General features: G+C 42.5%; 1 protein-coding gene across 1 annotated transcript in view; it reads left to right on the top strand.

Moving 5' to 3' along the window:
• The window catches only part of LOC120053614 (run domain Beclin-1-interacting and cysteine-rich domain-containing protein-like), a 55571-nt gene that overhangs the window by 25640 nt on the left and 5239 nt on the right, over positions 1-24692 (top strand). Inside the window, exons 6-15 of the mRNA XM_039000755.1 lie at positions 55-280; positions 4897-5364; positions 9429-9527; positions 13245-13360; positions 15031-15220; positions 18339-18443; positions 23199-23253; positions 23677-23809; positions 23887-24032; positions 24542-24606. Coding sequence (XP_038856683.1) covers positions 55-280; positions 4897-5364; positions 9429-9527; positions 13245-13360; positions 15031-15220; positions 18339-18443; positions 23199-23253; positions 23677-23809; positions 23887-24032; positions 24542-24606 — 1603 coding nt within the window. The remainder of the gene's footprint in view (positions 1-54; positions 281-4896; positions 5365-9428; positions 9528-13244; positions 13361-15030; positions 15221-18338; positions 18444-23198; positions 23254-23676; positions 23810-23886; positions 24033-24541; positions 24607-24692) is intronic.

Genomic DNA, 24692 nt, shown 5'->3' with positions numbered 1-24692 from the left:
ATATCTTACAGTACCCCTCTCTCCTCTAATCCACCCCCTCTCTTCCTCTCCCAGCTGTCCACTCTAATGTGCTCTCCGTACATGGAGGGCCTGTTGAAGAGTCAGAGTCTGGGTGTTCTGCCGGGGGCGGGGGGCGGCTGGAGGTCCGGGGAAGGTCAGGGTCCCCCCAGAGGTGAGCTCAACCACAGGCTCACCACCTCCCAGTGCTCCCTCCCCCACCGAGACGGAGGACTTACGCCCAACAGTAATAATCCAGGGGCCATCTCAGAGAGCAACTCAGGTGAGGATAACACAGGGGCCATCTCAGAGAGCAACTCAAGTGAGGAAGGGATGGGAAGGAGAGGGGGGAAGAAAGAGGGGGAGGGGAAGAAAGAGGGGGGGAGGGGAGTAGTGAGAGGAGGGATGGTGAGAGAGGAGAGGGGGGAGAGAGGGGGGGAAAGAAGGATGGTGAGAGGGGGGAGAGAGAGAAGGATGGGGGAAAGGGACAGTGAAGGAGAGGGGGAGATAGTGGAGCAACAGTTTGGAGGTTAGACTAGACATGCGTTCTGTGGCAGTAGGTAGCGTGGTGTTTAAGACCGCTGGGCCAGTAACTGAAAGTCCGAGCCGACTAGGTGAAAAATCTGCCGACGTGCCCCTGAGCAAGGCACTTAACCCTAATTGCTCCTGTAAATCGCTGTGGATAAGAGTGTAAAATGTCAATGTTATTTCTTCATCATTCCAACAGGTCAATGTCCACAATGAGTCCCTATGGGCCACAATGAGTCCCTATGGGCCACAATGAGTCCCTATGGGCCACAATGAGTCCCTATGGGCCACAATGAGTCCCTATGGGCCACAATAGCTCATTGACGCCTGAATTGTCTTTATTGTACCCTGAACCTTTTATTTATTTCTATTTAACCTTTATTTAACCAGGTAGACCAGTTGAGAACAAGTTCTCATTTACAACTGCGACCTGGCCAAGATACAGAAAAGCAGTGTGACAAAAACAACACAGAGTTACACATAGAATAAACAAACATACGGTCAATAACACAATAGTAAAAATCTATATACATTGTGTGCAAATGAGGTAGGATAAGGAAGGTAAGGCAGTAAATAGGCCGTAGTGGCGAAATAAACCTACACAGTCATGATCTGGGAAAGGATACATGGTTCATTAGTAACATGAAGGATTCAATAAAACGTCCTAACGGGTTAGATTTTTTCCTCGATAGAGCGAAACCGTTCAGAATGTTGCAGATATACATTGAATGTATTGAAAAGACTGTGATTGCTACTCCACGATAGAGAATCGGGCTATGATCTTGTCTTGTTTTGTCAGAGATGTAGCCACTACTATAAGTGTATCTACAATGCATTCTGAAAGTATTCAGACCCCCTTGACTTTTTCCACATTTTGTTACATTACAGCTTTATTCTAAAATTCATGAAGTAAAACAATTTCCTCAGCAATCTACACACAATACCCCATAGCACATTTATTAAAAATACAAATAGCTTATTTACCGAAGTATTCAGACCCTTTGCTATGACACTCTAAATTGAGCTCAGGTGCATCCTGTTTCCATTGATCATCCTTGATGTTTCTACAACTTAATTAGAGTCCACCTGTGGTAAATTTCAATTGAATGTACATGATTTGGAAAGGCGCACACCTGTCTATATAAGGTCCCACAGTTGACAGTGCATGTCAGAGCAAAAACCAAGCCATGAGGTCGAAGGAATTGCCTGTAGTGCTCCGAGACAGGATTGTCGAGGCACAGATCTGGGGAAGGGTACGAAAAAATTTCTGCAGCATTGAAGGTCCCCAAGAACACAGTGACCTCCATCATTCTTAAATAGAAGAAGTTTGGAACCACCAAAACTCTTCGTAGAGCTGGTCGCCCAGCCAAACTGAGCAATAGGGGGAGAAGGGCCTTGATCTAGGAGGTGACCAAGTTCCCGATGGTCGCTCTGACAGAGCTCTAGAGTTCTTCTGTGGAGAAGGGAGAACCCTCCAGAAGGACAACCATCTCTGCAGCACTCCACAAATTAGGCCTTAAATCCTCCGGCAATGTCTACAGCCGCGCCTCATGGCGACCAATCACAGTTCCATGGTGGGTGAGAGCCGACTGTAAGTGGTGGAGCTCGGAGTGTCCCTCGGAAAACGGAGAAATCTCTGCTGGGTCCATTCAGGCTTAGGTCTACTGTGACAATAATGCGAACTCAATGGTAGAGTGGCCAGACGGAAGGCACATGACAGCCCGCTTGGAGTTTGCCAAAAGGCACCTAAAGGACTCTCACACCATGAGAAACATGGTTCTCTGGTCTGATGAAACCAAGATTGAACTCTTTGGCCTGAATGCCAAGCGAAACGTCTGACGGAAACCTGGCACCATCCCTACGGTGATCATGGTCGTGGCAGCATCATGATGTGGGGCTGTTTTTCAGCGGCAGGGACTGGGAGACTAGTCAGGATCGAGGGAAAGATGAACGGAGCAAAGTACAGAGAGATCATTGATGATAACCTGCTCCAGAGCACTCCGACTGGGGCAAATGTTCACCTTCCTACAGGACAACAACCCTAAGCACACAGCCAAGACAACGCAAGAGTGGCTTCAAGACAAGTCTCTGAACGTCCTTGAGTGGCCCAGCCAGAGCCCGGACTTGAACCGGATCAAACATCTCTGGAGAGACCTGAAAATAGCTGTGCAGCAACGCTCTCTATCCAACCTGACAGAGTTTGAGAGGATCTGCGGAGAACAATGGGAGAAACTCCCCAAATACAGGTGTGCCAAGCTTGTAGTGTCATACCCAAGAATACTCCAGGATAAAATGGGTAGCAAAGGTGCTTCAACAAAGTACTGAGTTAAAACCTGTTGAGGATAGAGGGCGCTATTTACACTTTGGGGGAAAATCGTGCCCAATTTAAACGGCCTCGTACTCTATTCTTGCTCGTACAATATGCATATTATTATTACTATTGGATAGAAAACACTCAAGTTTCTAAAACCGTTTGAATTATATCTGTGAGTAAAACAGAACTCATTTTGCAGCAAACTTCCTGTCAGAAAGTGAAAAATCTCAAATCGAGGCTCTGTTCCAGGCCCTCCCTATCATTTTGCTTGAGATTTATGACTATACATGCACTTCATACGCCTTCCACTAGATGTCAATAGGCTGTGAGAGGTGAAATGGGGTCTCAATCTCTTTCTATGGTCAAAAGAGACAGCTTGGAATGACATGACCCCAGAATTTGTTTGTTCAGGAAGCGCATAAAGGTCACCAGTATTGGCTTCTGAAAAGCAATCGTTATAGACGTCTTATATCTCCGGCTTTGATTTTATTTGATAAATGTGAAGATATCATCGTAAAGTATGTTTTTTCAATATAGTTTTATTAGATTATTGACATTTTCGGGAGTTTAGACGTGTTGCGTTCTTTGCGTTTGGTGACGAAGGAGAGCTTAGCGCCACTTGGCTAGTTTTGCTTGCTCATTCGAGAGGGAAAAATGCCATTCTAAAACCAAACAACGATTGTTCCCGACAAAGGACCCCTTGTACTACATTCTGATGGAAGCTCAACAAAAGTAGGACCCATTTATGATGTTATTTCATATATCTGTCGGAACATGTTTACTAATAGTTTGCGCCCAGATTTTGGGCACTCTCTCGCCATAACGTAAGCTGCATGTCGTAATGAAGTTATTTTTAGAATTCTAACACGGCGATTGCATTAAGAACTAGTGTATCTATCATTTCCTATACAACATGTATTTTTTAGTAATGTTTATGAATAGTTATTTGGTCAGAATAGGTGAGTGGCAGAAAAATATCCGGACGTTCTGGGAAAAAGATGCTACGTTAGCACAATGTATAACCACTGATTTCAGCTCTAAATATGCACATTTTCGAACAAAACATAAGTGAATGTATAACCTGATGTTATAGGACTGTCATCTGATGAAGCTTATCAAGGTTAGTCAAAAATTATATCTTTTGCTGGTTTGTTACGATCGCTAACTTTTGCTGCTGGTAAATGTCTTGTGTTTCTGGCTATTGTGGTAAGCTAATATAATGCTATATTGTGTTTTCGCTGTAAAACACTTAAGAAATCTGAAATATTGGCTGGATTCACAAGATGCTTGTCTTTCATTTGCTGTACACCATGTATTTTTCAGAAATGTTTTATGATGAGTATTTAGGTATTTCACGTTGGTGTCTGTAATTACTCTGGCTGCTTCGGTGCTATTTGTGACGGTAGCTGTGATGGTAGCTGCAATGTAAAACTGATTTATAGCTCAAATATGCACATTTTTCGAACAAAACATAGATTTATTGTGTAACATGTTATAAGACTGTCATCTGATGAAGTTGTTTCTTGGTTAGTTTGGTTGGTTCTTGGTTAGTTTGGTTGGTTTTGTGCATGCTACCTGTGCTGTGAAAAATGTCTGTGCTTTTTTGTATTTGGTGGTGAGCTAACATAAATATACGTGGTGTTTTCACTAAAACATTTTACAAATCTGACATGTTGACTGGATTCACAAGATGTTTATCTTTCATTTGCTGTATTGGACTTGTTAATGTGTGAAAGTTAAATATTTCTCAAAAATATTTTTTGAATTTCGCGCTCTGCCTTTTCAGTGGAATGTGGGAGGAGTTCCGCTAGCGGAACCCCGGGGCTAGACAGGTTTTAAGGGCCTAAATACTTATGTGATATTTCAGTAATTTTTATTTTATTTTTTATAGTGTATAGTGTAGGTTGAAAGGGGGGATAAAAACAATTTAATCAATTTTAGAATAAGGCTGTAACGTAACAAACTGTGGAAAAAGTCAAGGGGTCTGAATCCTTTCCGAAGGCACTGTATATAGTTATATTTCTAACTCTGATATACTGTTCTTGTTTCCCTTCTAGACTCCAATCCATCCGCTAGGGCCTCGGGAGCCCCCTGGGGGTGCGTGGGTCCGAGGTCCGAGAGAGATGGCGAAAGGGGCATGAGCCCACCTCCCGGTCCCTCAGTGGTGGTCCCCTCCATCGCCCTGACAGAGCCCGTCTCCCCATGCCCTGCCCACTCCGACGCCCTAGACTCTGGCGAGGGCGACTACGACGACGGCCCCGAGTATCTGGCTATCGGTAACCTGGGGCATCGTGGCAATCGCCGCGACTCCCAAAGCTCCACCCCCGGTGGCGAGCCTTGCGGCGGCGAATCGGATGGTGAGATTCAGGTCCAGTCCCCTGGAAGGAGTTCCTTGGCTTCGGTCCCACCTCCCACACCTCGAAGGTCATCCTTCTCGGAGGGTCAGAGGGAGCCGGGTCGGGGGGGCAGCAGAGGGCACGTCCGCTCAATGTCCGACACAGGGATCAACAGCAAACATAGACATGGTGAGCGTGTGTGTGTGTGCAGCAGGTGAGAGGCTAGGGTTTGTTTTCTGAGTGTGAGAGCAAGCCTGTAAGTGTCTTTTATGTATGCGTGTTTTGGTGTGAATTGAAATGTCAAAAAAAGTAATTCCGATGTGTTTGCATTGCAGCAGCTGAATGTGTATAAGACCAGTGTTTGTATAAGAGTATGTCTATGCTGCAGAGAGAGGGTCTGCATGCCTGGATGGTGTGGATCACATCCTGCACATTTCTTGTCTCTCTGTTACCACAGTGCCACTGCTTCTAAAACGACTTTACTTTACCCTCGTCCTCTATTTTCACACTGCTAACCGCTCTCCTCTCAATTCAAATCAACGGGCTTTATTGGCATTGGAACATATGTTTACATTATGAAAGTAAATCGAATAGGCAATAAAGAAATTGGAAATGAACAAGGGGAATATATATATATATATATATATAAATAGACATTTCAAATGTTATATTATTGGCTTTGTACAGTGTTGTAACAATGTGCAAGCAGTTGAAGTACAAAAGGGAAAATAAATTAGCAGAAAGATATAGGTGGTATATACAATGTTGTTTGTGTTCCACTGGTTGCCCTTTTCTCATGGCAACGGGCCACACACCTTTCTGCTGTGATGGCACACTGCGGTATTTCACCTAACAGATATGGGAGGTTATCAATGTTTGATTTGTTTTCAAATTCTTTGGGTCTGTGTGATCTGTGGGAAATATGTGTCTCTGTGCTCATACATATGGCAGGAGGTTAGGTAGTGCAGCTCAGTTTCCATCTCATTTTGTGGGCAGTGTGCACATAGGCAAAGCCTCTGTACACAGTCAAAGATTTTCTTAATTTTGGGTCAGTCACAGTGGTCAGGTATTCTGCCACTGTGTACTCTCTGTTTAGGGCCAAATAGCATTCTAGTTTGCTCTGTTTTTTTGTTAATTACTTGACACATGGGAAATAAGGATCTTTTTGCTTTCTCATGATTTGGTTGGGTCTAAATGGGTTTCTGTTCTGGGGCTCTGTGGGGTCCGTTTGTGAACAGAGCCCCAGAACCAGCTGGTTAAGAAGACACTTCTCTAGGTTAATCTCTGTAGGTGAGGGCTTTGTGGTGGAATGTGTGGGCATTGCTTCTTTTTTGGTAGTTGTAGAATTGAACAGCTTTTTTGGGGATGTTGATAACTAGTGGGTATAGTCCTTATACTGCTCTGCATGTATTGTTTGGGGTTTGCATTGCACACAATAGATTTTTGCAGAATTCTGAGTCTCAATTTGGTATTTGTCCCATTTTGTGAGTTCTTGGTTGGTGAGTGGACCCTAGACCTCACAATCATAGAGGGCAATGGGTTCGATAACTGATTGAAGTTTTTTTTGTTGCCAGATCCTAATTGCTATGTTGAGTTTAATATTCCTTTTGATGGCATAGAAGGCCCTTGTCTTTGTCTCTCAGGTCGTTCACAGCCTTGTGGACGTTACCTTTTGGTGCTGATGTTTAGGCAGAGGTAGGTGTAGTTCTTTGTGTGCTCTAGGGCAACGGTGTCTAGATAAAATTGTATTTGTTGGCTTGGCTACTGGACCTTTTTTGGAACATCATTATTTTTGTCTTACTGAGATTTAATGTCAGGGCCCAGGTCTGACAGAATCTGTGCAGAATATCTAGGTGCTGCTGTAGGCCCTCCTTGTTTGGGGACAGAAGTACCAGGTAGTCTGCAAACAGTAGACATTTGATTTCGGAGTCTAGCAGTGTGAGGCCGGGTGATGCAGACTCTTCTAATGCCCTCGCCAATTCATGGATATATATGTTGACGATGGTGGGGCTCAAGCTGCATCCCTGCCTCACTCCACGGCCCTGAGGAAAGAAATCTGTGTGTTTATTGCACATTTTAACTGTACACTTGTTCTTTGTGTACATTGTGTACATTGATATTGTGTACATTGATTTTATAATGTTTTTCCACCAACACCACTTTCCATTAATTTGTATAGCAGACCCTATGAGTCAAAAGCTTTTTTGAAATCATCAAAGCATGAGAAGACATTGCTTTTGTTTTGTTATTTCGTCAATAAGGGTGTGCAGGGTGTATGTGATAGAAAGCCAATTTGACATTTGCGCAGGACATTGTTTTCGCTGAGGAAATGTGGAGTCTGCTGTTGATGATACTGCAGAGTATTTATTTCTCTTGATTGCTGCTGGTGCATATTACACGGTAATTATTGGGGTCAAATTTGAGTCTACTTTTGTGGATTGGGGTGATCAGGCCTTGGTTCCAAATATTAGGCAAGATGCCAGAGCTGAGGGTAATGTTGAAGAGGTTTAATTTATAGCCAATTTGAATTTGTGGTCTGTATATCTTATAATTTAGTTTAGTTTTACCATCAGCACCACAGGCCTTTTGAAGGGTTTGTATTTGGTCCTGTAGCTCATCCAATGTAATTGGAGAATCCGGTGGGTTCTGGCAGTCTTCAATAGCTGATCATTTAGTAAATGTTTTGACTGTTTGTTATATGGCTGAAAAGATTGGAGAAGTGGTTTATTCAATACGCCTCCATTTTGTATAAATAGCTCTTCGTGTTTGTTTAGTGTGTTCTAAATTACCCAGAAGTGATTCGATTCTATGGATTTTCCAATCACAATGAGATGTTTTCTGTCATGCTGTTCCTTCTTTTTTCTTAGTGTATTTCTGTATTGTTTTACCATAGTGAAGGTGTAAACTAAGGTTTTATGGTTCTGTTTTTTGGGGGGTTGGATAGGTTTCTCATTTTCTTTCTTTAGGTTTTTTTTACATTCTTCATCGAACCATTTCTCTTTAGTTGTCTTACGTTTTCCGCCGGAATTTAAATTGGATATGGCAGGAAAACATTTTGTTCCAGGAAGTTGTGTAGGAGGGATTGGACACTACCTTCCTTCCATCTATAACATGTCTTTATAGCATGCAGTTTGCTCGTCTTCGATGCCTCACGGTTGATTATTGCTCCATTCAAGTAGATTGTGGTCTGATAGGGCCGTCAGGGAGCTGACTGTGATCTGATAGGGCCGTCAGGGAGCTGACTGTGATCTGATAGGGCCGTCAGGGGGCTGACTGTGAATGCTCTAAGAGACTTTGGGTTGACGTCGGTGATCATTTTATTACGGTAGATTTTGTTTTATCTACAGGTACTACTGCCAAGAGATGAGCTTCTCTCTCTCTCTCTCTGCTTTGTGGTAATCTTTTCTCTCTCTCCCTGTCTCTCTTCCTTGTTGTCTGTCTGCGTGAAGGAGGGGGCCACAGGAAAATCAGCATTATAATAGAGGATCCTGTAGCAGGTTGGCAGTGCAGTTCTTCTGCGCTCCATCACTTCTTCTCTCCCTGCACTCCGCATGCTATTTTTCCTTCTTCCCCTCTCATCTGGCCTTGCCTCTGGTTCTTCATTTGTGCAGTTGTTTTCTTGGTTGCTGTTTTGGTGGTTGTTTTGGTCAAACTAAGATCAAGACGCTAGGCCGAAACAGCTTGCCACATTCGTTCATTGTGTTGGTTGGTGTTTAAATGCACCTTTTATTACATTGTGATGTTTTGATGGTTTTTTTGGTCATTCATCGAATGCATCATAATTTTACTATCAATTGTTTACAACTGACATTTATTAGTTAAGAATTTGGCCAGAATCACTGTCAAAAAATGTATTGTACAAAAGTGTATCATCACAATATTTGCCCTGGATTTACAGAGTACACCACATGCACGGAAATGTCAATGTTTAAGACTTGTTATTTGATAGATTTATTACCCTGTGATGTCATTTACCTAGCTGACAACAAAACATTGACGTTTCGATACATTTACTTTCGATATATCCTTTGTGGGTGTCTAACTGAGCATGTCTCAAACTGGAAGGTCAAGTTGAAATCCCTATTTACTGACACAATCGATCAGTTTACCAGTCTGTTAGCTAAATTTAACACAAATGTTGAATACAGAACCAGTCAGGTTAACAGGCTATATGTTGGCACTTGATGATAGGACACTAATCTAATGTCCTTTCTGTGGTCAATCTAACGTCAGCTGTGTGTTCTGTGTGTCAGAATCCCTGGTTGCGGAGGACTGTCGTTTGGAGGACTACAGCCCTTTCTCCCTCGGCAGCAGTGATGCCAGTACACCCAGTTCCCTCTATATGGAGTCTAGTGAGTAGCCTGGTTCAAACATAACTACCTAGCTGTCTAGTGAGTAGCCTGGTTCAAACATTATAACTACCTATCTGTCTAGTGAGTAGCCTGGTTCAAACATAACTACCTAGCTGTCTAGTGAGTAGACTGGTTCAAACATTATAACTACCTAGCTGTCTAGTGAGTAGCCTGGTTCAAACATTATAACTACCTAGCTGTCTAGTGAGTAGCCTGGTTCAAACATTATAACTACCTAGCTGTCTAGTGAGTAGCCTGGTTCAAACATTATAACTACCTAGCTGTCTAGTGAGTAGACTGGTTCAAACATTATAACTACCTAGCTGTCTAGTGAGTAGCCTGGTTCAAACATTATAACTACCTAGCTGTCTAGTGAGTAGCCTGGTTCAAACATTATAACTACCTAGCTGTCTAGTGAGTAGCCTGGTTCAAACATTATAACTACCTAGCTGTCTAGTGAGTAGCCTGGTTCAAACATTATAACTACCTAGCTGTCTAGTGAGTAGACTGGTTCAAACATTATAACTACCTAGCTGTCTAGTGAGTAGACTGGTTCAAACATTATAACTACCTAGCTGTCTAGTGAGTAGACTGGTTCAAACATTATAACTACCTAGCTGTCTAGTGAGTAGACTGGTTCAAACATTATAACTACCTAGCTGTCTAGTGAGTAGCCTGGTTCAAACATTATAACTACCTAGCTGTCTAGTGAGTAGCCTGGTTCAAACATTATAACTACCTAGCTGTCTAGTGAGTAGACTGGTTCAAACATTATAACTACCTAGCTGTCTAGTGAGTAGACTGGTTCAAACATTATAACTACCTAGCTGTCTAGTGAGTAGACTGGTTCAAACATTATAACTACCTAGCTGTCTAGTGAGTAGACTGGTTCAAACATTATAACTACCTAGCTGTCTAGTGAGTAGACTGGTTCAAACATTATAACTACCTAGCTGTCTAGTGAGTAGACTGGTTCAAACATTATAACTACCTAGCTGTCTAGTGAGTAGACTGGTTCAAACATTATAACGACCTAGCTGTCTAGTGAGTAGCCTGGTTCAAACATTATAACGACCTAGCTGTCTAGTGAGTAGACTGGTTCAAACATTATAACGACCTAGCTGTCTAGTGAGTAGACTGGTTCAAACATTATAACGACCTAGCTGTCTAGTGAGTAGACTGGTTCAAACATTATAACGACCTAGCTGTCTAGTGAGTAGACTGGTTCAAACATTATAACTACCTAGCTGTCTAGTGAGTAGACTGGTTCAAACATTATAACTACCTAGCTGTCTAGTGAGTAGCCTGGTTCAAACATTATAACTACCTAGCTGTCTAGTGAGTAGCCTGGTTCAAACATTATAACTACCTAGCTGTCTAGTGAGTAGACTGGTTCAAACATTATAACTACCTAGCTGTCTAGTGAGTAGACTGGTTCAAACATTATAACTACCTAGCTGTCTAGTGAGTAGACTGGTTCAAACATTATAACTACCTAGCTGTCTAGTGAGTAGACTGGTTCAAACATTATAACTACCTAGCTGTCTAGTGAGTAGACTGGTTCAAACATTATAACTACCTAGCTGTCTAGTGAGTAGACTGGTTCAAACATTATAATGACCTAGCTGTCTAGTGAGTAGACTGGTTCAAACATTATAACGACCTAGCTGTCTAGTGAGTAGCCTGGTTCAAACATTATAACGACCTAGCTGTCTAGTGAGTAGACTGGTTCAAACATTATAACGACCTAGCTGTCTAGTGAGTAGACTGGTTCAAACATTATAACGACCTAGCTGTCTAGTGAGTAGACTGGTTCAAACATTATAACGACCTAGCTGTCTAGTGAGTAGACTGGTTCAAACATTATAACGACCTAGCTGTCTAGTGAGTAGACTGGTTCAAACATTATAACTACCTAGCTGTCTAGTGAGTAGACTGGTTCAAACACTATAACTACCTAGCTGTCTAGTGAGTAGACTGGTTCTAACACTAAAACTACCTACAGTTGAATTCAGAAGTTTACATACACTTAGGTTGGAGTCATTAACTTGTTTTTCAACCACTCCACAAATTTCTTGTTAACAAACTATAGTTTTGGCAAGTCGGTTAGGACATCTACTTTGTGCATGACACAAGTAATTTTTTCAACAATTGTTTACAGACAGATTATTTCACTTACAATTCACTGTATCACAATTCCAGTTGGTCAGAAGTTTACATACACTAAGTTGACTGTGCCTTTAAACAGCTTGGAAAATTCCAGAAAATGATGTCATGGCTTTAGAAGCTTCTGATCGGCTAATTGACATCATTTGAGTCAATTGGAGGTGGACCTATGGATGTATTTCAAGGCCTACCTTCAAACTCAGTGCCTCTTTGCTTGACATCATGGGAAAATCAAAAGAAATCAGCCAAGACTTCAGAAAAACAATTGTAGACCTCCACAATTCTGGTTCATCCTTGGGAGCAATTTCCAAACGCCTGAAGGTACCACGTTCATCTGTACAAACAATAGTACGCAAGTATAAACGCCGTGGGAACACGCAGCCGTCATACCGCTCAGGAAGGAGACGCGTTCTGTCTCCTAGAGATGAACGTACTTTGGTGCGAAAAGTGCAAATCAATCCCAGAACAGCAGCAAAGGATTGTGAATATGCTTACGGGTACAAAAGTATCTATATCCAAAGTAAAACGAGTCCTATATCGACATAACCTGAAAGGCCGCTCGGCAAGGAAGAAGCCACTGCTCCAAAACCACCAGAAAAATGCCAGACTACGGTTTGCAACTGCACATGGGGACAAAGATTGTACTTTTTGGAGAAATGTCCTCTGGTCTGATGAAACAAAAATAGAACTGTTTGGCCATAATGACCATCGTTATGTTTGGAGGAAAAAGGGGGAGGCTTGCAAGTCGAAGAACACCATTCCAAACGTGAAGCATGGGGGTGGCAGCATCATGTTGTGGGGGTGCTTTGCTGCAGGAGGGACTGGTGCACTTCACAAAATAGATGGCATCTTGAGATGGCATCTTGGCATCAAGTTACACTTGTCAAGGACTAGGGAGTTATTTTTTTGTTGAATGAAAATAAACGGAATAGAGCTAAGCACAGCGAAAATCCTAGAGGAGAAACTGGTTGTCTGCTGTCCAACAGACACTGGGAGACGAATTCACCTTTCAGCAGGACAATAAGCTAAAACACAAGGTCAAATATGCACTGGAGTTGCTTACCAAGATGACACTGATTGTTGCTGAGTGGCCAAGTTTCAGTTTTGACTTAAATCGGCATGAAAATCTATGGCAAGATTTGCAAATGGCTGTCAAGCAATGATCAACAACCAACTTGATCGAGCTTGAAGAATAAAAAAAAAAAAAGTGCAAATATTGTGTAATCCAGGTGTGGAAAGCTCTTAGAGACTTACCCAGAAAGACTCACAGCTGTAATCACTACCAAAGGTGTTTTCTACAAAGTATTGACTCAGGTGTGAATACTTATGTAAATGAAAGATTTCTGTATTTTATTTTCAATATATTTGCAAATATAAAAAAAAAAAAACAGTTTTCACCGGGGTGATTCAGGCTGTAACACAACAACATGTGGAATACGGCAAGGAGGGGTCTTACGCCAGCACCTTCAAGTTTAAACAGAGTGTGGCTTGTGTGTCTCTCTCTCTTTGTCTGTGTGTGTCTTGCTGTGTGTGTGTGTGTGGTCTACGCAGACGGCTCCCAGTACAGCAGTGTTCCAGACTGCATGTTCCGGAAGCCTTTGGAGGGACAAAGCCTCATCAGTTACCTGTCAGAGCAGGACTTCGGCAGCTGCGCTGACCTGGAGAAGGTGAGCCTTGGGGAGGGTTCATAAACCCGCTTCTGACCCTTGACCTCTGAGTGATTAGAAATCTAACGTTCCAATTCTCCCGAAGTCTTCATTCGTACACTCCTCCCCACACATTTAATTGCTCACCCTAGAACACTCCTTTTTAAAGGCGATGTATTAGTCCACACTTAAGACAGAGGGTTACAGAATAGGGACAACGTTATAACCTGCCTCCGCTGCTAACTTGTCTGATAAGATAAGCAACATGGTCGAAATAAGGCACTGGTTGGCAAGGAGGATAGTTTCTTTGATGAAATAAATGATCTAATACGATTTTATTTCATGTTTAACGGATGCCCCTTTACACATGTCAACAACAAAACAATTAGACTGATAAATTGAGCTATTATAGCAAAATATAATGTCCTTATGGTCTCTTAAGTTGTTAATTTTGTATATCAACAACATTGGGGATTTTGTTAACAGCGGATGTTCATTTTTATGCAGATGATAGTGTTCTTTATTCAAGTGGTAGTAGTTTATCTTTAGCTTTTGGAAATGCTCAAAGAGCATTTAACATCATACAACAGAATCTGTATGATTTAAAGCTGGTTCTAAATTCGGGTAAAACAAAATGCATGGTATTTTCATGGTATGTTACTAATCATGTCATTGCTACATTGGCTGGACATACTATAGAGCAAGTCAAAGTGTACAAATATTTGGGTGTGTGGGTTGATGATAAGCTGAGCTTCACTGTTCATGTAGAGAACTTGATAAGGAAGCTCAAGCTGAGAAAAGGTTTTTATTACCGGCATCATTAGGCTTGTTTTTCTTTGGAGGCCAGGAAGGAGCTGGTACGATGTACATTACTGGCGGTTTTAGATTTTAGTGATGTTATATATATATATATAATATATACAGGCTTCAACCACTACCCTGAGAGCACTTGATTCAGTGTATCATGCAGCCTTCAGGTTCACTACCAATCAAAAACCTCTAACACATTGTGATCTCTACAGCGCTGTTGGCTGGTGGTCATTGACCTTGCGTAGGCTTAAACACTGGTATACCCTGATTTATAAGGCCATATTGGGTAAAATGCCATTTTTTCGCTGTTCTTTAATCAGGTCGGTAAATAGATATCAATTATGGTCCCATTCTGATTTGCTTCTAACAGTACCAAAAATTAGAACAGGTCATGGTAGAAATAGTTTTAGTTACTTAGCTCCGTGGTCCTGGAATTCTCTCCTGAACATTTAAACATTTGATGATCTAGTTTTGTTGGTGGAGTTTAAACACTTGATCGATGTATATATCATAGAAGAGTGTAATTGTTTTTAGGCCAGCTGTTTTTAGTCAAGATGTTTGTGTTTTTAACGTAATATGTAATTGTTGTACTGTATGTGTGTTTATAGTTTTGTTTAATGTTAGTGTACGTAAGTTGTTTTGTCTAAAACGTTGTTCCCCCTGCTGCTATTGGATCAGGTCTCTCTTGGAAAAGAGATGTTATCTCAATGAGAAAAATCTGTATAAATAAAGGTTAAATAACTTATTTTATTTTTTTTATGTGCACCTCCCCAACTGTGTTAAAGCAGTCATAACTTGAAGTTAGGGCAGAAGGGAGCGTCCATACTGAAAGTGTTACAACAAGGCCTCACTCTCCTCCGGCCATCTGCATCTCATTCCAGGAGAACGCCCACTTCAGCATCTCGGAGTCTCTGATCGCCGCCATCGAGCTGATGAAGTGCAACCTGCGGCGGCGGGTGGAGGACGAGGAGGAGGGTGACGACAGTGACTCAGAGATCCAGCAGCTCAAACAGAAGATCCGGCTACGTAGACACCAGATCCAGCGGACCCGCCTGCCGCCCTCACAGCGCTGTAAGAGCTTACACATGGGCCAAACGTGTACACACACACACACACGCTAGAGCTGGGACGATGAACTGAAAATTACCCACACCTTTCTCTTACTGAAGCATTTTGCTTAAGTCTGTAATTTTCAGTGATTTTTTTCCCCCCCCTACACAACGTTCCTGTAGATTGTTCTAGAACCATTTAATTTGGTCAACAGTTAATAGCCTATGCATTATGTTGATTCCTGCTATGAAAGTATCTGCCTGTCCCTGTTTTGCTGTCTGCTGCTGTTTGATCGAGCCACTCTCACTCCCTCTCCCCATTGTGCTCTAGGATGGCTATTCCACAAACTGGGGTATGGGTATGCAGTCGGGGGTATGCACAAATGTGATTCACATTTTCAAACAGTCCATTTAGATTTTCCAACGGGGGCTATACATTTGGGTGATGTTTTTTTCTCTCGCCTGAGTAGCCTCGTTTCACTGCCAAAAATCAAATGGAAACCATCTAGTGTTCAGCAAAATAACAACACAATGTCAAATACAGCTAGCCTAGTCAAATAATTAACATCCAATCACATTATTAACCGGTACTCTCTCGAGGGGAATTTAGAAACGAATGCATTTGTAATCCACTTGTGTGCTGCTATAGCCCTTTGCTTTAGTTACTGTCATGGAGTTCACTAAATATTTTCATAAAGAAACTGATAAAAAAACAGCAAGAGATGGAGTGCGGTGATGTGTCCACAACTAAAGAGCCATTGTGGATTCTGAAAATACACGTATCCTGAAAGCAGGATGGTGTACTTCCTACATGCACATGCTATCAGACAGGAATGAAGTGTGTCATTGTAGCAACGTATTTATAAACTAAAAATCAGATCTCTTAAACTTTGTTATATTATCTATGTAATAGGCCATAATTGATTTTGTCCCATTAGGCATGGCATATTACCAAGTTCAAGGAGCTTTCCATTTTGATTGGGTTATTTTGCCTAAAAACCTTTTAGGCCTACTTGTACAAAAATATAATTTGTATTTCTAAGTCACAGCCTACAGTGCATTCGGAAAGTTTTCAGACCTCTTGACTTTTTCCACATTTTGTTACGTTACAGCCTTATTCTAAAATGGATGAAATACCATTTTGTCCTCATCAATCTACACACACAATACCCCATAATTACAAAAGTATAAAAATACATAACATACCATATTTGCATAAGTTTTTAGATCCTTTGCTATGAGACTCAGGTGCATCCTGTTTCTATTGATCATACTTGATGTTTCTACAACTTGATTTTAGTCCACCTCTGGTAAATTCAACTGATTGGACGTTATTTGTAAAGGCACACACCTGTCTATATAAGTTCCCACAGTTGACAGTGCATGTCAGAGCAAAAACCAAGACATGAGGTCAAAGGAATTGTCCGTAGAGCTCCGAGACAGGATTGTGTCGAAGCCCAGATCTGGGGAAGGGTACCAAAACATTTCTGCAGCATTGAAGGTCCCCAAGAACACAGTGGCCTCCATCATTCTTAAATGGATAAAGTTTGGAACCACCAAGAGTCTTCCTAGACCTGGCCTACCGGCCAAACTGCGCCATCAAGGGAGAAGTGCCTTTGTCAGGGAGGTGACCAAGAACCTGATGATCACTCTGACAGAGCTCCAGAGTTCCTCTATGGAGATGGGAGAACCTTCCAGAAGGACAACCATCTCTGCAGCACTCCACCAATCAGGCCTTTGTGGTAGAGTGGCCAGACAGAAGCTACTCCTCAGTAAAAGGCACATGACAGCCCACTTGGAGTTTGCCAAAAGGAACCTAAAGGACTCTCAGGCCATGAGAAACATGATTCTCTGGTCTGATGAAACCAAGATTGTGCTTTTTGGCCTGAATGCCAAGCGTCACGTCTGAAGGAAACCTGGCACCATCCCTACGATGAAGCATGGTGGTGGCAGCATTATGATGTGGGGCTGTTTTTCAGCGGCAGGGACTGGGAGACTAGTCAGGATTGAGGGAAAGCTGAACGGAGCAAAGTACAGAGAGATCCTTGATGAAAACCTGCTCAGGACCTCAGACTGGGGGCGAAGGTTCACCTTCCAACAGGACAACGACCCTAAGCACACAGCCAAGACAACGCAAGAGTGGGTTCGGGACAAGTCTCAATGTCCTTGAGTGGCCCAGCCACAGCCCGGACTTGAACCTGATCAAATATCTCTGAAGAGACTTGAAAATAGCTGTGCAGCGATGCTCCCAATCCAACCTGACAGAGCTTGAGAGGCCCTGCAGATAAGAATGGGAGAAACTCTCCAAATACAGGTGTACCAAGCTTGTAGCGTCATACCCAAGAAGACTCGAGGCTGTAATCGCTGCCAAATGCGCTTCAACAAAGTACTGAGTAAAGGGTCTGAATATTTATGTAAATGTTAAATTTTTTTTTTTTAAATGTGCACAAAAAAGTCAAACCTGTTTTTGCTTTGTCATAATGCGGTATTGAATGTAAATTGATGAGGGGGAAAAAACTATTGAATCCATTTTCGAATAAGGCTGTAACGTCATAAAATGTGGAAAAAGTAAAGGGGTCTGTATACTTTCCAAATGCGCTGTACACGCAAAATGTATAGACTATAATGATTTAATACAATGAAATGTTGTTTAAATGCTGAGCACTTTATGTCCCTAACAGCCTATTGTGTGGCACTCGCAAATACTTCACAATGTATTTCTTTCTAGGCTATAGCCTTGAAATAATTGAAATAATATAGCTGAAATTCATTTTCGTTCCTTCTTAGGCTTATTCAAATACTTTTCATTCAAATCCATATCGTTTGGTTTCAATACTTATAAAATGAAATGATAGGTTCAGGTAGTCACAAAAATAGACGGGTGTTGGTTAAATTGTGATTTTTAGTGAATGGAGTGAATTTGGAGCAGCAATTATTTAAAAAATAATAATTCTCCTCAGTGAGCACGGAGCGGTTTTTAGCGGAGCGGTTGGAGCTGTCTTAAGCACCGGGATTTCCAACTGCTCATCTTCGCTCACATATTCTGGCACCCATACAACTTCTCCATTTTGGGCTTAATGTCATCATTTTGCTGGTATTTGTTTTAACCATCTGGCTCTCTCCCCCCCCCCCCCTTTCAGTGTTCCATTCAACAGACAGTGGATGCTCCCGCAGGAGCTCCCAGGATTCCTTTCACCTGTCCAACTCTGGCTCGGCCGAGGAGGTGGAGGAGTGCGAGCTGAAAGGTAGAGCGAGGGAGGGGAGACATTAAATGCATGCATTTCTGTTACTATCTCATATCATTCACGACCTCATCGCCCTGTGTCTCATATCATTCACGACCTCATCGCCCTGTGTCTCATATCATTCACGACCTCATCGCCCTGTCTCATATCATTCACGACCTCATCGCCCTGTGTCTCATATCATTCACGACCTCATCGTCCTGTGTCTCATATCATTCACGACCTCATCGCCCTGTGTCCCATATCATTCACGACCTCATCGCCCTGTGTCCCATATCATTCACGACCTCATCGCCCTGTGTCCCATATCATTCACGACCTCATCGCCCTGTGTCCCATATCATTCACGACCTCATCGCCCTGTGTCCCATATCATTCACGACCTCATCGCCCTGTGTCCCATATCATTCACGACCTCATCGCCCTGTGTCCCATATCATTCACGACCTCATCGCCCTGTGTCCCATAGCATTCACGACCTCATCGCCCTGTGTCCCATAGCATTCACGACCTCATCGCCCTGTGTCCCATAGCATTCACGACCTCATCGCCCTGTGTCCCATAGCATTCACGACCTCATCGCCCTGTGTCCCATATCATTCACGACCTCATCGCCCTGTGTCCCATATCATTCACGACCTCATCGCCCTGTGTCCCATATCATTCACGACCTCATCGCCCTGTGTCCCATATCATTCACGACCTCATCGCCCTGTGTCCCATAGCATTCACGACCTCATCGCCCTGTGTCCCATAGCATTCACGACCTCATCGTCAGGTGTCACATTTTTACTGGCAGTCGTTAACATTGCTCTCTGGACGGTTAGGGAAAGATAGATTGGTGTGTGTGTTTTGTAAAAGTTATAAATCTTTTATTATCTATGATAAGAGCATATAAAAGCATTGAAGGCAGGTTCATGTAAGGTTAATTGGCACAAACTGGTAGTCATAACTGTGGCTACCCGAAAAGGGGTGGGTGTTTTTAACCTACATGCACAGACTTATTTGAATAAAAAGAGTAGAGGATGTGTTAAGTTCTGTGGATCCAGCTGCTAAGATACTGTACCAGTCTTAACTATTGGGTTTGTGGGCTAACATATGAATACACGTTTTACCTAACATTGCTGTGCTGACTATCAGCATGGTTGGGTGGGCTTTAGTGTGTGTTCCCATGTCCTTTATCTGTGTGAGGGGTATAGAAAGTACTACCTTGTGGGTAGTGTATAGGATATAGTCTATATGTGGTGGTGTGTAGTAGTCTATATGTGGTGGTGTGTAGTAGTGTATAGTCTATGTGGTGGTGTGTAGTAGTATATAGTATATATGTGGTGGTGTGTAGTAGTATATAGTATATATGTGGTGGTGTGTAGTAGTATATATGTGGTGGTGTGTAGTAGTATATAATATATATGTGGTGGTGTGTAGTAGTATATAGTATATATGTGGTGGTGTGTAGTAGTGTATAGTCTATATGTGGTGGTGTGTAGTAGTGTATAGTCTATATGTGGTGGTGTGTAGTAGTGTATAGTCTATATGTGGTGGTGTGTAGTAGTGTATAGTCTATATGTGGTGGTGTGTAGTAGTGTATAGTCTATGTGGTGGTGTGTAGTAGTGTATAGTCTATATGTGGTGGTGTGTAGTAGTGTATAGTCTATATGTGGTGGTGTGTAGTAGTGTATAGTCTATATGTGGTGGTGTGTAGTAGTGTATATGTGGTGGTGTGTAGTAGTCTATATGTGGTGGTGTGTAGTAGTCTATATGTGGTGGTGTGTAGTAGTCTATATGTGGTGGTGTGTAGTAGTGTATATATGTGGTGGTGTGTAGTAGTGTATATATGTGGTGGTGTGTAGTAGTGTATATATGTGGTGGTGTGTAGTAGTGTATATATGTGGTGGTGTGTAGTAGTGTATATATGTGGTGGTGTGTAGTAGTGTATATATGTGGTGGTGTGTAGTAGTGTATATATGTGGTGGTGTGTAGTAGTGTATATATGTGGTGGTGTGTAGTAGTGTATATATGTGGTGGTGTGTAGTAGTGTATATATGTGGTGGTGTGTAGTAGTGTATATATGTGGTGGTGTGTAGTAGTGTATATATGTGGTGGTGTGTAGTAGTGTATATATGTGGTGGTGTGTAGTAGTGTATATATGTGGTGGTGTGTAGTAGTGTATATATGTGGTGGTGTGTAGTAGTGTATATATGTGGTGGTGTGTAGTAGTGTATATATGTGGTGGTGTGTAGTAGTGTATATATGTGGTGGTGTGTAGTAGTGTATATATGTGGTGGTGTGTAGTAGTGTATATATGTGGTGGTGTGTAGTAGTGTATATATGTGGTGGTGTGTAGTAGTGTATATATGTGGTGGTGTGTAGTAGTGTATATATGTGGTGGTGTGTAGTAGTGTATATATGTGGTGGTGTGTAGTAGTGTATATATGTGGTGGTGTGTAGTAGTGTATATATGTGGTGGTGTGTAGTAGTGTCTATATGTGGTGGTGTGTAGTAGTGTCTATATGTGGTGGTGTGTAGTAGTGTCTATATGTGGTGGTGTGTAGTAGTGTCTATATGTGGTGGTGTGTAGTAGTGTCTATATGTGGTGGTGTGTAGTAGTGTATAGTCTATATGTGGTGGTGTGTAGTAGTGTATAGTCTATATGTGGTGGTGTGTAGTAGTGTATAGTCTATATGTGGTGGTGTGTAGTAGTGTATAGTCTATATGTGGTGGTGTGTAGTAGTGTATAGTCTATGTGGTGGTGTGTAGTAGTGTATAGTCTATATGTGGTGGTGTGTAGTAGTGTATAGTCTATATGTGGTGGTGTGTAGTAGTGTATAGTCTATATGTGGTGGTGTGTAGTAGTGTATAGTCTATATGTGGTGGTGTGTAGTAGTGTATATGTGGTGGTGTGTAGTAGTGTATATATGTGGTGGTGTGTAGTAGTGTATATATGTGGTGGTGTGTAGTAGTGTATATATGTGGTGGTGTGTAGTAGTGTATATATGTGGTGGTGTGTAGTAGTGTATATATGTGGTGGTGTGTAGTAGTGTATATATGTGGTGGTGTGTAGTAGTGTATATATGTGGTGGTGTGTAGTAGTGTATATATGTGGTGGTGTGTAGTAGTGTATATATGTGGTGGTGTGTAGTAGTGTATATATGTGGTGGTGTGTAGTAGTGTATATATGTGGTGGTGTGTAGTAGTGTCTATATGTGGTGGTGTGTAGTAGTGTCTATATGTGGTGGTGTGTAGTAGTGTCTATATGTGGTGGTGTGTAGTAGTCTATATGTGGTGGTGTGTAGTAGTCTATATGTGGTGGTGTGTAGTAGTATATATATGTAGTGGTGTAGTAGTCTATATGTGGTGGTGTGTAGTAGTATATAGTCTATATGTGGTGGTGTGTAGTAGTATCAGATATTACACGTGCAAGACTAGAGTTAAGAGCCTTTACAATGGACTACAAACAAAATGACTGCCACCTAATCGTATTAGCTGTGTTCTATAAGGGCGTAGCGATCAATAAATGATAAGATAATTCCAGCACTGGTGAGAAATACTGCGGCGTGGTAGGCTTTCATAAGACAAAGGACACTTGTTGAATTTGCAGCGAACTAACGGGTTAATAGATCAGTCCTTTGGCATATAAAGGTCGTGATTTTTCTTTGTGATTGTCTGAATTTGATGCCTTTTTTTTTTTTTTTACCAGATGATGCTAGTTTGATAGTTGTGCTTTTTAAAGCACTGAGCCTAATCTCGATCTCTCTCTTTCTATCGCTCTCAAAATTTAAGAGGCTCTAATGGCATGGGGAAAACATATGTTTACATTGCCAAAGCAAGTGAGAGAGATTAATAAACAAAAGTGAAATAAAAAAAAATCACTGTTAACATTAACACAACATTAAGTTCCAAAAGAATAAAAACATGTCAAATGTAATTGTCTATATACAGTGTTGTAATGATGTGCAAATAGTTAAAGTACAAAAGGGAAAATAAATCAACACAAATATAGGTTGCATTTACAATGGCGTTTGTTTTTCTGAGATAATTTCCTTATTCATGTCTAGGCAGATGTAAAATGTTACTGTTTTGATTCATTTTAATGGAGTAAGATAGGTCTGCTCTATACCAAATCAGCATTCCCCCTGAGTCTCTTCCCTGTTTCACACCTGGTAGTTTGGTGGATGGGACTACCAGTTCTCTGTAACCTAGAGGGCAACCAGTGGGTCCGTCTCCTTTATACCATGTTTCTTGTAGGATGACAATGTCTGTATTTTCAGTTTCTTTGAAGTCTTGAGTTCCTGCTCTTTAGTCCAAAGGCAGCTGACCTCAGACCTTGTATATTCCAGGATGAGATAGTAAAAGCTTTGTATTCCATAGTGTCTAGTGTTGTTTTTGTTTGGTTTAGGCGCCGGACCATCACAGTAGGCGTGAGCAGAGCATGTTGGGCATCTGATACATACCTCTTAGGTCGCAGGATGTGGCTTGGGTGGGTGTAATAGTAGGGGTTGGGCCTGTTGCTCTGCTCACGGCCTGGGCATATGTCCTGCTGTTATGTTGAGGTTCCTTTATCTCTCTTTCTCTCTCTCTCTCTCTCTCTCTCTCTCTCTCTCTCTCTCTCTCTCTCTCTCTCTCTCTCTCTCTCTCTCTCTCTCTCTCTCTCTCTCTCTCTCTCTCTCTCTCTCTTTCTCTCTTTCTCTCTCTCTCTCTCTCTCTTTCTCTCTCTCTCTCTCTCTCTCTCTCTCTCTCTCTCTCTCTCTGATGCAGACATAAAGCGCGGTGTGACATCCAGTGTCCGCTCTTTCCTCAGATCAGAGTCTATGTAAGAACGACTTCCTCCCTTCTAGCCTCAAAGGTGTTGGCCCAATGCCAAATCGACCTCTAGATCCTTTGCCCTATGCACTTGTGGAGATTTGACAGGTATAAACAATTTAAGAGCACGCACCAACTTGCCCTCTGATAGGATAAGTCTTGTCTAAGATCTCCAAAAGTGTATAATCTATGGGCACAGTTAGTTGTAATGCAAATATGAAAATCATAACTGGCATGTAGAAATGGTAGGATAAATTATAAATTGCCACTTCACATGAAAAAGGTTGCCGGCTTTTATTGTTTGCGTTAGTTAAAATTAGGCTATTGTTTGCGCTAGTTAAAATTAAACTGTTTGCGATAGTGTGGCTATTGTTAAAATTAAACTGTTTGGTGTACGCTTGTTCTCTATTCCTACCATCAATCTGTCTCTCAGTTCTCCGTCGTTCCTCCAGTCTAACTCTGCTGAGTCGGTGGCCATGGGCCTGCTCAGGCAGTTTGAGGGCATGCAGCTCCCTGCAGCCTCGGAGCTCGACTGGCTGGTCCCAGAGCAAGACGCACCACAGAAGGTACACACACACACACATACACACACACACACACAAATAGACTCACACAAACTGAGCTGTATCCTGCTACCCCTCAGCTCCTGCCCATCCCTGACTCCCTGCCCATCTCTCCTGATGACGGGGAGCATGCTGACATTTACAAGCTGAGGATCCGAGTGAGAGGGAACCTGGAGTGGGCCCCCCCGCGACCCCAGATCATCTTCAACATTCACCCCGCGCACAAGTGAGTCCTTAACACACACACACACGGGTCACAAACTTAGTTGCTGACTTCACACTATTCTGTTTGCCTTCCCCTTTTTGTCGCTGTCGCTCTCTCTCTCGCTGTCGCTCTCTCTCTCTCGCTGTCGCTGTCTCTCTCTCTCGCTGTCGCTGTCTCTCTCTCTCGCTGTCGCTCTCTCTCTCTCTCTCGCTGTCGCTCTCGCTCTCTCGCTGTCGCTCTCGCTCTCGCTCTCTCTCGCTGTCGCTCTCGCTCTCTCTCTCTCTCGCTGTCGCTCTCGCTCTCTCTCTCTCTCGCTGTCGCTCTCTCTCTCTCGCTGTCGCTCTCTCTCTCTCGCTGTCGCTCTCTCTCTCTCGCTGTCGCTCTCTCTCTCTCGCTGTCGCTCTCTCTCTCGCAGCCTCTGCGTCTCTCGCGCGCTGCCTCTCTCTGTCAGTTTGTCTCTAGTTCTGTCTTTTTGTTGCTTTCTGCCTGTCTCTCACTAACCCGCCTCCCTCCCCTTTTTTCTCTATCAGGAGGAAGATCGTCGTGGCCAAGCAAAACTACCGCTGTGCAGGCTGCGGGACTCGCATAGACCCAGGTACAAACCACATTGAAGATACCCGCTGCCATAGCACAACCACCCATGTTATCCCTATCCCACAGTGGCCATTTTGTGTCAACCCC

The sequence above is a fragment of the Salvelinus namaycush genome, chromosome 9, assembly GCF_016432855.1.
Source record: "Salvelinus namaycush isolate Seneca chromosome 9, SaNama_1.0, whole genome shotgun sequence".
Taxonomy (NCBI): domain Eukaryota; kingdom Metazoa; phylum Chordata; class Actinopteri; order Salmoniformes; family Salmonidae; genus Salvelinus; species Salvelinus namaycush.
Note: the sequence above shows the minus strand (reverse complement) of the source record. Positions and strands in the feature narration are given on the sequence as shown.